Source organism: Ruditapes philippinarum, unplaced genomic scaffold, assembly GCF_026571515.1.
Source record: "Ruditapes philippinarum isolate M1 unplaced genomic scaffold, ASM2657151v2 ctg3870_1_1_1_1, whole genome shotgun sequence".
NCBI classification, from domain to species: domain Eukaryota; kingdom Metazoa; phylum Mollusca; class Bivalvia; order Venerida; family Veneridae; genus Ruditapes; species Ruditapes philippinarum.
The window spans coordinates 36,536-53,249 of record NW_026865263.1 but is presented as its reverse complement, the minus strand read 5'-3'; the positions used below and the strand labels follow the sequence as shown (position 1 = coordinate 53,249).

General features: G+C 33.6%; 1 protein-coding gene across 1 annotated transcript; it reads right to left on the bottom strand.

The window, feature by feature from the left end:
• Nucleotides 1-305: 305 nt before the first annotated feature.
• On the bottom strand, nucleotides 306-15,014 carry LOC132728424 (perlucin-like protein). The gene is made up of 5 exons (XM_060714070.1): nucleotides 14,868-15,014; nucleotides 14,438-14,583; nucleotides 10,783-10,865; nucleotides 9,557-9,647; nucleotides 306-1,108 (listed from the first exon to the last, which is right to left on the bottom strand). Exons 2-5 carry the CDS (start codon nucleotides 14,541-14,543, stop codon nucleotides 894-896), a joined length of 495 nt encoding a protein of 164 aa, XP_060570053.1. The 5' UTR covers nucleotides 14,544-14,583; nucleotides 14,868-15,014; the 3' UTR covers nucleotides 306-893.
• Nucleotides 15,015-16,714: the final 1,700 nt, after the last annotated feature.

Here is a 16,714-nt window from a genome sequence, read left to right as displayed (position 1 = left end):
TCAGGTATCCTTGTATCTGGTAAAGTAAATCTTAAGATTGGTTTATTGACTATAAATTGTCTTTGCATCTTGGCAAGACAGAGTCTATTCTTTTTGGTTTAAGTTTCAACATAAACTGGGCCAAGCCTCCAGGTCACATGAAATGGTACTGCTATAAAGTACACATATTTTGTTAAGTATTTAGGTGCAAACCTGGATCAAATTCTTTTGGCGTCGCCCTTTGATGCTTTGCATCAATGCTTTTCTTGTTGACTTCTTGATTCGTTCAATAAATCTAAGACAACAACTACAACAAGAAGTAGATCTACTGTTTCTTTAACTAAAAGTTATATGCTAGTTGTGCGAAAATATGCTTTTTCTGTCGTATGCTCAATTCTTTCTTTCGGTTTCTAAAATATGACCAAAATGTAAAAAATTGTATTTCCTATAGATACAGTACAGTGCATAAGTTTGGTCATACGCATTAATAAATAGGTTGCTGACGACAAATGAAAGAATAAGTTAAAAAAGAGGCGTCAACTTTTATTGACATTTATTTGAAAAAGGTACAAAATAATCATTGTGCTTTTATACTTTGACACCATGAGTTTCTATCTTTTTATTTTTTTTACTAGAATGTAAGATTTAAATTTATATAAAAGCTAAAAATAAACCTTACTAATTATATTTTATATAAGGAGTACATAAATTTAATTGCGCATTCCACTAGACCTTTTATTTTGATATGCAATATTGACCCAAGACTGACTACTAGTAATCTTCGTATACATTTTCGTTTATATCTGGCGTAGACATAAATCTACACAATGTACATCAAATATGAAATGAACCATCTTATTTTTTTTCCCAAAAACTTAGAATATCGTCCATAAACACCGCACATGCTCAATAATTTACGGTTTCTCACACAATGGCCTCAATTTACTATTGCATTCGTAATCATTCCAATCGTAATTTATACGAGGCCAAAATCCAACGCAGTCTTCATTTCCGTTGTTGTTTGGCTCCCCTGGACCCCAATCAGACATTGATGCGTGTCTGTCCGTGTTAAACCATCTCCAGATTCCCTCTGACCTCTGGTCAGACAAACCAGTCCATGTATCGGACACTTCATGAAAATAAAAACAGTCCCAGAAATAAGGCAACGCATCATTTATAACCAAATCTAGTTTATTATCATACATATAAATTAATATTTTTAAGAAATCTTTCATTTTTCAATTACACTGCATTTAAATAACAGAACAGAAAAATCTTAAAATGAGTTAATTTCATTTTTTTGCCGAATTATTGAAACTAAACTTTATTTACATGGGTTAGCTTTCTTTGTTTCTTTCTTTTCCGACCTTGTATTAAACAAGCTTCATAGCTTTCTCACATGAAATGATCCAAAGTCCCTAGCAGGATTAGAACCGGCGTGACAAAGTTGCAAAGTGATCTCAGAGAATAATACCCCCCCCCCCCCGAATAACCTCAATACTCTATAAGAAAGTGACCCTTTTCTATAAAATACTGATTTCCACTGAAAAAAATGACATCCACCCGCAGAAACCTGATAAGTAATTCTATCCACATTGTTTCCAAATTTAATGGAGAAATGTTACCTTCTTTAAATAAAGATTTTTTCTTTATTATCATATCTATATTATAATTTGAAATAAGTTTTTTTATATATAATACTGCACGTTTGCAACGTCGCTTTTCATTGAATAATCGTAATATTTATATAGTTTTTTATGTATTGTCCAGGTCAAGCAAATATAACTGGCAAGACGAACTTGTTTGGTATGAGATAAAACACAACACTTAGGTTGAATGAAATAGGAGCATTTATTAAATGCCATAAAATGACAAATGTTACATAATAACAAACATGACAAATGTTACATAATAACAAAACATGGCATGTACATATTTGATATCGAAATAACCAAAAACTGGGAGGTAAAAAAGCCGCCAAATATTTTCCAAATCGTGGTCGACTCGTCCCAGGAAAAACCATAGTTTTGGAAACCTGTGCCCTTTTATCTTGTGTCTAGTACCACTTGATGTAGGGCTCCATCCTTGGAAAATAGTTTAAACATTCTATACCACTTAAAAAGTGTATAACATATGACTAGATCATAAGTATTTATGAGACAACAAGATAGAAAATATTTGAAAGAGATAATATAACATCGACTAGTTTTTTATAAATCTTTGCCATGTAAGCAATATACATTAATATATATATATATATATATAGGTATCTCATGAATAGTTGCACAAATAACTGAGATAAACAATAAGTGAAACAACTGCTTCAATTAAGAAAAAATGAAAATGGTATTTATACAACATAAAAAATTGAAAAAGGAGATGGAGTTGGAGGAGGTGGATTTTAGTAAACAGAAAGGGCGAGAGATTCTATCCTCGCCAAAATTAATTTCTTGTGATAGATCTAATGTATAATCATTGGTTTTAATTAACATCAATGATTTCAGTCTGATATCTGATGGTCTAAGACGTACTTGGCTAAAAGCCTGACCCGTAACGGCTAAAATACCTGACCCGTAATATTCTGTACAGTAATGAGTGATAGGGACAGAACAATGACATAAATTATTTTATGTGGGCATAAAATCTATTTTATGTATTGTCCAGGTCAAGCAAATATAACTGGCAAGACGAACTTGTTTTGGTATGAGATAAAACACAACACTTAGGTTGAATGAAATAGGGCATTTATTAAATGCCATAAATGACAAATGTTACATAATAAACAAACATGACAAATGTTACATAATAACAAACATGGCATGTACATATTTGTATCGAAATAACCAAACTGGGAGGTAAAAACCGCCACAAAGGGAACCTTCCGCCACCCAGGGAGACTTGACTAGGGATGAGCTTGACCCTCTGTAAACTAAGGATTGAAACAGAGGGGCTAAATTTGCCGAAGTTACCATTAATTTAATCAAGTCATGTTAGGACAAAAAAAAAAATGTTTAAACGACAAAAATCATATATCTAATGACCAATATTATAATAGGTGTAGAAATAATGTCTAACATTTAAATGGATCCTGACTTGTTCTTTAAATAAATATATGTGGACTGCAGCCTTAAACTGTCAGGCACATTACAGGATATGCTATTGTAAACCAGCAACTGAGTTAATAGACCAAAATAATTAGCTGTGAAAATACTTATAACAATTACATTATATATGTATTATTGAGAACCATCTGACAGTATGCATTATCCGGACTGTTTTCAACGTCTAAACTGATTGTACAAACTAGAGGTATGAATCAAAGTTTTATAGTTTTCAAACTATGTGTAATGGAAAATTGTTTACAAGATCATACTAGTCATCAATGACAATGAAAACTAGAAAAATTCTTTTTTAAATTAAAATTAGAATGGATTTATTATTGTATCAGCAACCAGATATCCTTCAATGGTGAACAGCCAAAAAATTGCATGGCCATGGCTTCCAAGTTGCAAGTCATCAAACTTAGCACAGGCCCCTAGCCTGTGAAACTAGTTCATGAAGTGAAAAAATAAAAAATTTAGTTAAATATATAGTAGTATGAATTCAAAACTGAATTGGGCTAGTAATTGTAAATTAAAATTTTTAAATGACCATAGACTGGAGTATGTCAACAGTGCGTGGCACCTTTAGACATTTAAAACATACACATCTCCTATGTAAGGTATGTGACATTGAATTTCAGTTAGTATCTTCAATTTGCGTAAGTCCTAGCGGATATCCAATTCTTTTCGAATCATTTATTCGTTAAACGCATTAAAATGCATTAAACCAAAAATAGATGTAAATGTCAAAATTTGTTCGCTATACATTTTCCAATTATCAGTTTAAGACCTAATGTAGAATTGAAAATCAAAATTGTAAAAATATCTAATTAAACCTAATTTATGCATTTGACCTAAATACATGTGAGTCTGACGTGTCTAATGTTAATTTGTTCATTATATGATTGTTGCATGAAAAATATAAATTAATGTATTGTAAGTAAGGATAAATAGAAAAAGTTTCTATACAAGACTAGACTCTTCCAAAAAATTATAAAGTACAACAGACCTTTGAACAAGATGTGAATGTAAACATTTCTACAATAATACATAAAAAAAACTTCAAGTACAAATGTATCTTTATAACATTTACATAAATCCATTCAAGGGACTAAGTGATATTAAATATCATGCAGTAAGCATGAACACAATCTGAAATTATATGTATGATTAATTAAGAGAACCTGCAGCCTTGCTACTGTCAGATTTATAAAACCTTTATGAAGCCAAATTGTGCATATCTGCCACAAGATATATACATGAATAGGAATACCGTCATACACATTATAATGGCACGAAAGAAATAAACTTCAGCCTTGCACCGTCAGCAAGGAGAAAACTGCAGCCTTGAACTGTCAGTTTTTGAAAGATTGTAATGACACTCAGTTTGCAGTAATCACTGTCTTTTTTTTAATATCTAAGAAGAACTGCTGCCTTATACCGACAAGATCATAAATTACCAAAAATAAAAGTGGAAAAACTGTAACCTAACAGTATGTATAACGTACTGCAGCCTTTAACTGTCAGTAATTTAAAAGATTGTAAGGCACTCAGTTTGCTGAAATTCAGTTGTCTGCTTTTTCTATATATAAAAGATCTGCTGCCTTATACCGACAGATTCTTAAATTTCGAAAAATAAAGTGTAAAACTGGTAACCTAGATTAATTAAAAACTTATGTATTTAAGACATGATGTGCGAAATCTCCCGCGGCCTTTTATAAAGGCTGTCGTTCCTGACTAGATATTGGACATTTTTCTTGCGCGGGCTAGTAGGGTTCCCATACATGATTAATTGAAAAAAGAACTTCTGCATGAGTAACAATGGTATCTAGTGACAATTAAAATCCAATTTCATATCAAATAAAGCATTCAGCCGTGCAGAATGGATAAATAAACTAAAAGCCAAGCTGACAAGACAGTACATAATTTGAGACTTGAAAACAAATTGCAAAGCCATTTAAACTAAGCAATGCACACTATTAAAGATTTATCGAATGAAGGCAAAATCGGTCAACTAAGGCAATGCCTAATACAGCAATGGTATGCGAAATAATATCAAGGCGTGTAAACCAGCCAAGCTGACCAGTACAGACAAACAAATGGCAAAGCGTCAACTAAGCAATGCCTAATACGCAAGGGTATGCTGAAAATAATAGCAAGGCGTGTAAACTAAGCCAAGCCGACCAGTACAGACAAACCTAAATGGCAAAGCGTGTCAAACTAACAATGCCTAAATACAGCAATGTATGCTGAAAATATAGCAAGGCGTGTAAAACTAAGCCAAGCTGACCAGTACAGACAAACAAATGGCAAAGCGTGTCAACTAAGCAATGCCTAATACACACAATGATATGCTGAAATAATTAGCAAGGCTGTAGACTAAGCCAAGCTGACAAGTAAGACAAACAAATGGCAAAGCGTGTAAACTAAGCAATGCCTAATACAGCAATGGTATGCTGAAATAATAGCAAGGGCGTGTAAACTAAGCCAAGCTGACCAGTACAGACAAACAAATGGCAAAGCGTGTCAACTAAGCAATGCCTAATACATGCAATGATATGCTGAAATATAGCAAGGCGTGTAAATAAGCCAAGCTGACAAGTACAGACAAAGACAAATGGCAAAGCGTGTCAACTAAGCAATGCCTAATACAAGCAATGATATGCTGAGAATACAATAGCAAGGCGTGTAAACATAAAGCCAAGCTGACAAAGTAAACAGACAACGAATGGGCAAAGCGTGTAAACTAAGCAATGCATAGTACACATAATGGTATGTTGAAGAGAATAGCAAGGGCGTGTAACTAAACAAGATGACAAACACAAGTACAGAAGCATATTTCGTTTATAAAAGGTGTAATTATTACGCTCGCAATCTGAATACCACTTACTCTTATGTTTTTCAACTGTCTTGGGCAAATACAATATGAATTTCCTTGAACTGTGTAAAACATGTATGCCAACATCAGTTATTCATTATCTGACTCAACGCTTGAAAACATGAAACAAGTAATGAAAGGCTGCTAATGTAAACTGATGAAAGCAATTGTCTTAGGTCCCAGGTCCGCTTGCAACTATTAATTCAACGATAATATATTGCTCCCTCGACTAAGTCTTGGTTTTTGCAGGATTTACTGGACACTTCTTGTATTTGGCTTTTCCTTGTTGTGGACCTGAATAACAGGTGTACTGGAGAATTGTGGCCGTTTCATCTGAACAATATGAATTATTTTGTCATTTAAGGTAGACTAAAGTATGTAAAATGTAAATTGATTATTAAATTAATTCTGATAGGATAATTATGAAGTGAACTATAAATCTGAAATCACACTCGCACTGACTGTAAACTAAACCCATGTGTGAATAAATAGAGTGTTGAACTGTAAATTAAATCACGCAGAATGGGCTTTAAACTAAACCATGTACAATAGATATGTGTGAACTGTAAACTAAAGCACACTCACATGGACTGTAAACTAAAACCATGTGTAAATAGGCGTGAACTGTAAACTAAATCACGCAGACATGGACTTTAAACTAAGCCATGTATAAAGTATGATAAGTGTGAACTGTAAACTAAATCACACTCACATGGACTGTAAACTAACCATGTGTAGAGAATTAGGCGTGAAACTGTAAACTAAATCACGCAGACATTGTCTATAAACTTAAGCAATGTATAATTGGATATGCGAGAACTCTAAACTCAATCACACTCACCAGGAGTGTAAACTAAACCATGTGTAGAAAATATGCGTGTAAACTAAACCATGTGTATCATCGGTAAACTAAATCACTAAGACATGGTCTATAACCGGAGCCATGTATCATGGGATGTGTGCGAATTGTAAACAAAATCACACTTACATGTACATGTATTATAAAACTATGTGTGAACTGTAAACTTTATCAAGCAGACATGGATTATAAACCAAGTCATTTATCATACGATGCGTATAATTATAAACAAAATCACACTCACATGGATCGTCAACTATATTGTGTTGAAAATGTGTACTAAATGTTAACTAAGTCCGGCAGACATAAAACTATATATTAAGCCATGTATACTAGAATATGTATAAATGCAACTAACACGGACTGTAAACTAACCTTGTGTTGTAATCGTGTTTAAACTGTTGTAAAACCAGTCATAGAATTTAACACTGGTCCTAGGCCAGTGAAAATTAGTTCAGGTCAGTGTAAATTTAAAGAAAATTTGATTAAGTGTATAGTAGAATAAATTCAAAATTAGAATTCAGAACAGTAATTTTGAATCTTAAATTCAATGACTGAAAAAAAAAAAAAAAAAAACAGTGAAACATGAATGTATGGAAATTATAAACTAAATCACACTTACTGTATGTAGTTGGAGTCAATAAAAAAAAAAAAAAAAAAAAAAAAAAAAAAAAATGTAAAATTAAAAAAAATAAGGCTAAATCGCTCCAATCTGGACTGTTACTTAACATGTTGCTAAATAATACTGCTATGATGATGTGTGTACAAATGTATAGTAGACTAGCAGAAAATCAACATGTACTATTATCTACTCTAATTAGAAGTTTGTGTGAACTGTAAATGAATTGGAAATAAGTGATAACTAACATGACTATAGAATTTCAATTATGTGTCCAGGAAAAATTATGTCTGATTAATACTGCATTCTTGTACATTATCATTAGGAGAATAATTGATGACCAACAACAAACCCGGCAATGAATAACCTTATATATTATAAATATTAAGAAATTTACTCACTGATAAATTCATTAAGTAGAACTACTTTGAGTCATAATCAAAGCTTATTATATTAATTTGTTAAGACAAAGCAACAAACCTAGACTTCATCTGTTCATAGTTTGTATAACAGGGCAGGCAGACAATGCAGAAAATACTGACTTTAGTACAATATAACTTAAAGACATAGTAAACAAAATACTTATCTTTTGAAATTGTCTGACAAAAGAAATGCTTCGGGGCGGCGACCAAGCTGCTGTTCTTATCTCATTGAGGAGACGTAGCTGATCAGAGTAAACAGGTGGCATCCATCTGGTGTAAACAGGTAAATGTTGTTTAGACATGTCAACCATGAACCATTTATTCGCCATAAGTATGATCGTTTATGTTTGTTTTGGCATCTGTACAAAACTTGAACTGTTGAACAATGGTAACTTTCAGGACTCGTAAATAGTATGGTATCTACGAAAATCTGTAATATGACGAGCAACGTTTTGTGGATAAATTCTGATTTGTAAATGTCATTAGTTCCAACAGTGTCCAAAGCCGGCACAACTGTTTCCCGACTGATGATGTCTCAAACTTTCAAAGCTCCCAAAAAAGTTGCATTTCTACAAAAATATGTCTGTGAAAATTAAATCCATATCGTAGATTACAATCGTTCTGTCTAAATTCCCGAGTCTCAAATGAGGTGAAATTTAATAACGAATGCAGAAATGTTCATTTTGATAATAAGATGTACATCCTGTTACGATATTCTGCCCGTCATGCCGCGTGTTGCGTGAGAAGAATTGCCATGTTCGTCACGAAAATTGAAATGAAACGGGACACTGTCCTAAATTCGGTCCAGCAAGTTAATAAGAAACTGTCATAGTAATACGTAAAGAGAGTCCACTTTAAATAAAGCTTATGGAAAAAAAAAAAAACCTTTTCCTCGAAAATTAAGATATTTAGTAAAGCAGGAAACGGCGAGAATCATTCCGCGCCAACATAATTCTTTTTGTGATAAGATCTAATAGTAATCATTGGTTATTAACATCGACATGATTTAAGTTTGAGTATCGATTATACCTGACCCGTAACGGCTAAAAGGAGCGGCTGACCCGTAAATTCTGTACAGTAATGGATATAGGACAGAACATATATCTATAAAATTATTTTATGTGGGCATAAAATCTATTATATATACGGCTGCTGTTAGTATATTAAAAAAACATAGTTTTTCCTCTAAAAAAAGGAATTTGCTGTATTATAAATTCGTCATTAATACTTTGACTGAGGGTCATAATATTATGACCAGAGAGTCAATACTCTTTAAAATATAAAGGGGATCATAATTCTATGGAGGTCATTTTCTTTTTAAATGCACTCTCGCTGTGGAGGCCAACATATACAAGTCCTACTATTCATCAAAATAAAAAAGCCCATATGCCCATCTCTTTTATTTAAATTATATAATTATATAAACATGTCAATGGCCAAAATAATACATTTAACAGGGTTTTACACTACAGTTTGATGATTTATTTATTGATTGACACAACATTATAATATTATACTGTTTACAAATGCCAACTCTTACTTTTCAATAACCAATTATTGTTAAATTATTGATACAGAACTGTGGCCATAATCACCAGCCCATCTTAAAAATAGCCAATATTTTTTGTATCTCGCACGGGTTCAGCGTCATTTTACTAATATTTTTACCTAGATTTGTTACAAATAAAGTCATATTACCTTTCAAATTTCTTAGAAGATCTTTAAGAAACTTATTCTCCCAGTAGTTATCAATTCGGACTAGATATGCGCCTTGTTGATAACAAAAGTGCTGAAATATAATATTGTGAACACTTCAAAGACAATAGCCCCCATTGGTATATGAGAAAATAACGTTACATTAATAGTGAGGGGTAGATCTTGAAAATGAAATGATCGTTCAGTCGCAGCATTTTATTATGTTAATGATTCATTTAATAGTAAATCTTTACTTCATATCCTAATTGAATTGTCGGGAGTTTTATTTTTATTTTTCAGATACATGTACATGATGTGATTATTTTGTTCATAAAAGTATGGTAGCTGTTTTGTGCCATTAGTGTTTTGGCCCAGTGACCCCGTCAAGCGAGAAGTCGAAAATTAACAAGTTGAAATGGCGGGGGCGAGGAGCAAAAACATCCATATTAGCGAGGGCGCGGGGCGAAGTTTAATAAATAAAACTTTGTCCCGCCGGGGTGCGGAGCGACAATTTAGAAATAAAATGACGGGTAACGGGGACGAAAACACGCTAATTAGCGCGGGCGTAGGGCGAAGTTTAATAAATAAATCATCGCCGCGCGCCCCCTCTTATTAGCGTGTTTTCGTCCCGCGACCCAACCAAGCGAAAAGTCAATTATTACTAAATTTAAATGGCGTGGCGTGAAGAGAAATCACGCTTATTAGCGATGGCGCGGGGCGAAGTTTAATAAATAAAACTTCGTCCCACGGGGGCACGGAGCGAGATTTAAGAAATAAAACGGCGGGGTCGCGGAACGAACCGCGAACCGCGGGATTAGCGGGATTGCGGGACGAAGTTTAATAAATAAAACTTCGCAGCGTGCCCCCTGCGAATTAGCGTTTTTTCGCCCCGCGATCCCGCCAATCAAAAAGTCGATAATTAACATGTTAAAATGGCGGGGGCGCGATGCGAAAACACGATAATTAGAGAGGGCGCTAATAAGCGTGTTTTCGCTCCGCGCCCCCGCCGTTTATTTCTTAAATCTCGTCCTGCGCTCCCCTAAGAACGAAGTTTTATTTATTAAATTTCGCGCCGTGCCCTCGCTAATAAGCGTGTTTTCGTCCCGCGACCCCGCCCTTTTAACGTGTTAATTCTCGACTTTTCGCTTGGCGGGGTCGCGAGGCGAAAACACGAATGGCACAAATCAGCCACCATATAAAAGTGATAGTCTTATATTTTTATTTCTTACATGTGCTTCCATAAACGTTCGTTCTTTATGTCCTATCAAATAACAATGGAACTTGTACGATATCCATCCGTCGTCACAACACGCTGAAGTAAAGTGTAAAGATATAGTTTGCAAACTTTTAAGCAAGATGTTATATTTTTTGTTAATAATAAATTAATAAAAGAGCTTGTTAGATACTTACAAAAGCAAAAAAAAGAATTTATAAGCCGTGCAAGTACATTTCCATGGAATGTATTGAGAGCACATGGATGCAGTATATAAATTTTTCTTGCATATCAGACAGGATTATCTACGTTTTACACCGATGCTAAAAAATCTTTATTTTATGCTTTTCAGTGGATTACTGATTTATCCGTGAAAATTATATTTGGTAATTTCACAGTGAAAATTATCAAAATATAATTTCACTTTTTTCAATGACGAAACTACTTTTTTAAAATTTTCCCCATGTGGTACCTCAATTTTATTTTTGCTGACAATTCAGACAATGTCAGGCTGTTTAAAGAAAAAGGAAAGCTGAAATTGATAAATACCTTAAACGTCAAAAGTAATAAAAAGAAGAAAACTTACTTCTATTCATTCAAATTCCAATCACCAAATTTCGTCTCTAAATTTTTTGTTTCATTTTTACAGTCTGAAAAATACATTCCTTCCACATGCAAACTGCTCTTGATGACAGTTGGGCATATTAAAGTATCCTACGAGTAATAACTGCCGTATGCTTTATGAAAAATTGAAAAGCAATGACAGCTACAGCTCGTAGAACAAGTAAACCAACCCAGCGTTCCGAGCAAGTTCCAAGTCTTCCATTTTCATAGCTGCTTTTTTCATGTTTTCACATCTGTCAACACTTAATTTTTGTCTGTTTCAATCCTCAAATATGTTTTCTTTCTTTTAAAAAGGTGTATGACTAACAATTCCAAATGATATCCCTCTGAATCAAACACAAATTATTTTCCTCCCGTGAAATACACAACTTTAAAAAATGGCTGCCGCTTACATTTTACAAAGCCAGGTCTAATATAAATTCGCAGTAGGTAACAGAAATATGGATGGATGGTTGGAATTTTCTCCTACACGAATTGTTTGTTTTTATTATGAAAACAAGCGATCATTCATATTTTTTAAACAAAATAAATAATATCACTGTCATTTAATGTTGATTGTCGGACTTATTTTTCAGCTCAAGACTTCTTGTTTTTAATGAGAAATTCGCACGAAATGGGGCTCTCAATGGGGAAACAGATTTTAATATTTATGTTAATATTATGGAAATTTCGTTTAAACTTGTTTTTTAGCATAAAATAAAAAGAAAATTTGTTTGTTTGTTGTGTAAGATGTAATTTTATTTCATCTCGTGAACTTTAAAAACAGTATTCTCACTCGTGGCTACGCCACTCGTGAGAATACTGTTTTTAAAGCCCACTCGATGAAATAAAATTTCATCTTACACACAAACAAACAAATATCCTCTATATCTTACACCACACATGTAAACAAGTCGCGTGCTTTAAGATTAATGACATTGCGCCTTTTATGAATTAATTGCGTTTTTAAGATGACGTCATTGTACCATTATGAATGAAGTTGTAAGTTCATACGCTATTATGAGAAAAAAGTGAGTAATGACTATATCAGTTTTCAGAATTTCTGTTCCGTAATATGCAAGAAAAAGAATTGTATCATAGTTTGGGGACCTTTCTGTTGAAAATGTGTCGGAGTTAAATCGTATACATATACATGCATAGTGCGGTAACCGAAGTGCAGGTTTCAGTTACCCGCACTCATATTCAGATGCTCGTTCATTGGTTTCTTTTTCCTGGGGTTTCATACTGTGACAACAGGGAACGTCTTTTTATGTTTGACTATGATACAAAAGAGAAAGAGCATCAAAACACTCGGCAATCTGATTAATACTCGGGGGCTACGCCCCCTCGTACAAATCAGACAGCCTCGTGTCTCGGTGCTCTTTCCATTACTCAAACAAACACCGACAGCCGGTACAGACGGGAATATCTAGCTCTCGGGTAACTGTTTAGCCGCCTCGAGCTAGATATTCCGGTCTGTACCGGCAGTCGGTGTAAGATTCTTATAATCATTCATCACGGGGGGGGGGGGGGGATGGAATCACGTGACTTTGTATAGTAATACCCACGAGAAAATGGCGACTGCTGAGCCCCGGTAAGTACCTTATTATGCTAAAGTAAGGTGACACACGTTTTTTAAATCAAAACAAAACCTAGCGCATCATATGCGCGGTAATTTTCTTTAAATGACAATATAAAATGCATTATCCTACGTTTTGTGGTTTTTGAGAACATTGTTTGAATTGTGTGAAAATTGCACATTCAGCGATAGTAATTCGCACGAAGCGATATAATTTGGTACCAAAATAATGAAAATAAGCGTACTTTCAGCACTTAAGACACCAAATCAATCAGTTTATTGACATCTGTTCTTGTAGAATTTCATATAAAAATTTGTTCGAAGGTATGTAGCCTACAAATGTTCTTTGCAAGTGTTAAGTAAGTAAAACGAACAATTTTTGGATAGTAAGTGGCACGAAAACAAAAAAGTAAGTTTCACGCACAGTTTCCAACAGCTTACTAAGATGTGACGAAACTATCTTGTAATTCTTTTGTTTACCAATTTGCAAGTATGTTCCGTCTGCGGTGACAGAGAACAAATATCGAGAAAGTATTTTAATAATTATTCATATTATTTCATAATACATGTTTTCATATATTCATATAATTTCATAAAAGATTACTTAATTAAAAATAAATAGATGATACATTGACATTGATAGTCAACAATGTACGTTACACATGGCCCTTTTTTCACGTTAGACTGGACCCACATCCGTAATCTGTAGAACAAGATATATATAAAAGTAACTATGTGGAAGGAAATATTACAACACTATCATTTACTTTTCAGTATCTGCAATTTGGACCAAAAACGCAAAGGAGAAGACATTCGACATATCACATTGATATTTAATGCCATCATAGAACTGGTATACAAAGTTTTTATTAAATTTATTCTTTTATACACTGGCAGATTTTATAAATAAACCCAAGAAGTTTTGTTAAAACGTTATGTATTACTATTCGCCTATTTTCTTACCATGTGCAAATGTGTTGCCTCGTAAACTCTTACTTTTTGTTTGTGATAGAGTAAGTAAATAAGATATCCAGGGCGTCCATGGCCCAGTGGTTAAAGTCCCTGATTTTTATACACATGCTTCTCACTGCTATGGATTCTATTCCCACCAGAGTCCTTGAATTCTTTCATCAAACTAGCTAACAAAACGTCAGTGCTTTAACTCAGGTGTCCTGACATTGACGGTGTGATTTGAACCCAAGCAACTAAGATTGTTTTATGTAAATATTTTTAACTCCACTTACCGGGGCTCAGCAGTCGCCATTTTCTCGTGGGTATTACTATACAAAAGTCACGTGATCCCCCCCCCCCCCCAAAGCAGCTACATGTATGTACAGTCAAGTAAACTATGCAGAAAATGTAAAAAGTCAATGCGTAAAAAACGACGTAAGTTAAAAAAAAACCAGAAAAAACATGGGAAAAGTGTTATTGAATCAAGGCCTTATATTTAGAATTTTTCAGCATGGTATGTCTGAAATAGCGATAATACCTTTACAGCTTATGCCTTGCGCATGGTTTGCAATGATTATGAACCAAATAATACTCGCTTTCATTTTCGAAACGTAAATCATACTGGAAGATATGGTAGATTTCATGTAATATCAATGGATGAATATGGTGGTTCTATGGTGTTAACTGAAAAGAATATAAATGTACAATGTGGATGAGAGAGTGTTTGAAACTCCCATGAAATGACAAAAAACTAAGCAAAAATAGTTTGAATTGAGCAATAAACTTCTTTAAAGATGTGGTCTTTTGGAATGTTCTGAATTATGCCTCAACAATATTTACGTCAAATTACCTCTTTTGTTTAAAATGAAAATTTAAGTCTCAAAGATACATATTAGAAATTTGAGAAAAAAAATGTTGATAGTAGTAGTAGTAGTAGTAGAATGAATCGTTTATAAAAATACACATACCTGCTAAAATGTAACTATCTAGACTGGTATAAACGGTTTAAAACATAGGCAGATGCAATGTCAATCGTCCGTTTAGTGAAACTTAAACACTGTATTTGGATTGTGTGCTTTAAAATATTACGATGTTAAAACAAGAAAAAAAGACATTTTCTTTATACTACGAACAGGAAAATAATAAAATGAATAAAGTTTATGAAAGTCTATGAAAGATATTTTCGAAATTGTCAGAAAAAACAATGGAGATATAGAAATCCTTTAACTTCCTTATGACTTCAAAGTTGTTTTGAAGGTATACCTTACATAAAGTATCTTGACATATGTAAAGAGGAAAAAGAAGTTGAGACAGAGGTTATACAAAGAGGTAACGTAACCTATGTCGAAGGGGAAGCCGAGATTTTGAGAGTTTAACAAATATATATGTCCATTTATTGTTTTTGTCTGAAACTGAAAAGATATTATATATATATGAATACATGTTATAAATATATGTTATGCGACTGGTGTGCACTTTTTGTTGGATATAACGTCGCATCAACACAGCAGACGTCATATGGCGTCTTTCCAGCTTTAATAGTGGAGGAAGACCTCATGCAGGTGCCCCTCCTTGCATTATTTCAGGCATGAATTAATTTTGAATTAAAAGCACCCACAGATGTGTTCATACTATCTATCTACATTTGTATTTTCTTATTCTGTCAAACCTATCGCGTTGACGTGTCAAAAAAAGTAAGCAATGGGGTCGTGATGACCCTGAGTCGCTCACCAGAAACAACTGTTTTTCAGTGTTGGAAGTTATTTTTCAAATGAACTTGCTGCAAAGCAAGTCAAGCTCTTTCGGCAAGTTCAGCTCAATTTAACTTTCCTCTCTAGTAATATACTTTCAGAACACTGATTTGTTTTCTTTCTTTTTTCCTTATAATAAACAATAAGGCCACTAAGAATGCTACGGACAAAGGTTGGTGATTATCCATCAATTATTTTAGTAAAAGATGATGTTCAAAGGGTTTTCTATTTTTAGCTTTAGCTGCCCCTAAAAGGGGCCAATCAAAATAATGTGACCAAACTTGATAAAAGACTACATGAGAATGCTACTGACAAAATTTGGTGATCATCCATCAATGAGTTCTGTACAAGGAGACGTTTAAAGGTATTTCTATATTCCAGCTTCAATCACATTAATATGAGCAAACTTGATAAAACACTACCTAAGAATGCTACAAAGTTTTGTGATTATCCATTAACTATAGTTCTGTAGATGCAGATGTTTAACGGTATTTCTATTTTTATATTTAGCGGTCCAATAATGGGGCCAGTCATATTAATATCAGCAGAAAATCTTAAACTATAATTTGAAGAAATGCCTTGATCTGGGGAATTTAAGCTTTAGCTTAAACGGGGCCCAATCAAGTTAATATGAGCAAACTTGATAAAAGACTACCTAAGAATGCTACAAAGTTTGGTGATCGACATAGTTTGGTGACTATCCATCAATTATTTCATTAGGAGACGATGTTCAAATGTCTTTCTATTTTTAGCTTTAGTAGCCCCAAAACAGGGGCCAATCAAATCAATATGGGCAAACTTGATAAAACATTACCCAAGAATGCTACAGACAAAATTTGATTTTCATCCATCAATTAGTTCTGAAGAAAGAAGCCTATTTTAAAGTTATTTCTTTTTTTTTAGCTTTAGTGGCCCCTAATAAGGAGTCAAATGAAATTAATATGAGCAAACTTGATAAAACACTACCTAATAATGCTACTGACAAAATTTGGTGATTCATCCATCAAATAGTTCTGTAGAAGCAGACGTTTAAATGTATTTCTGTTTTTAGCTTTAGCGGTCCC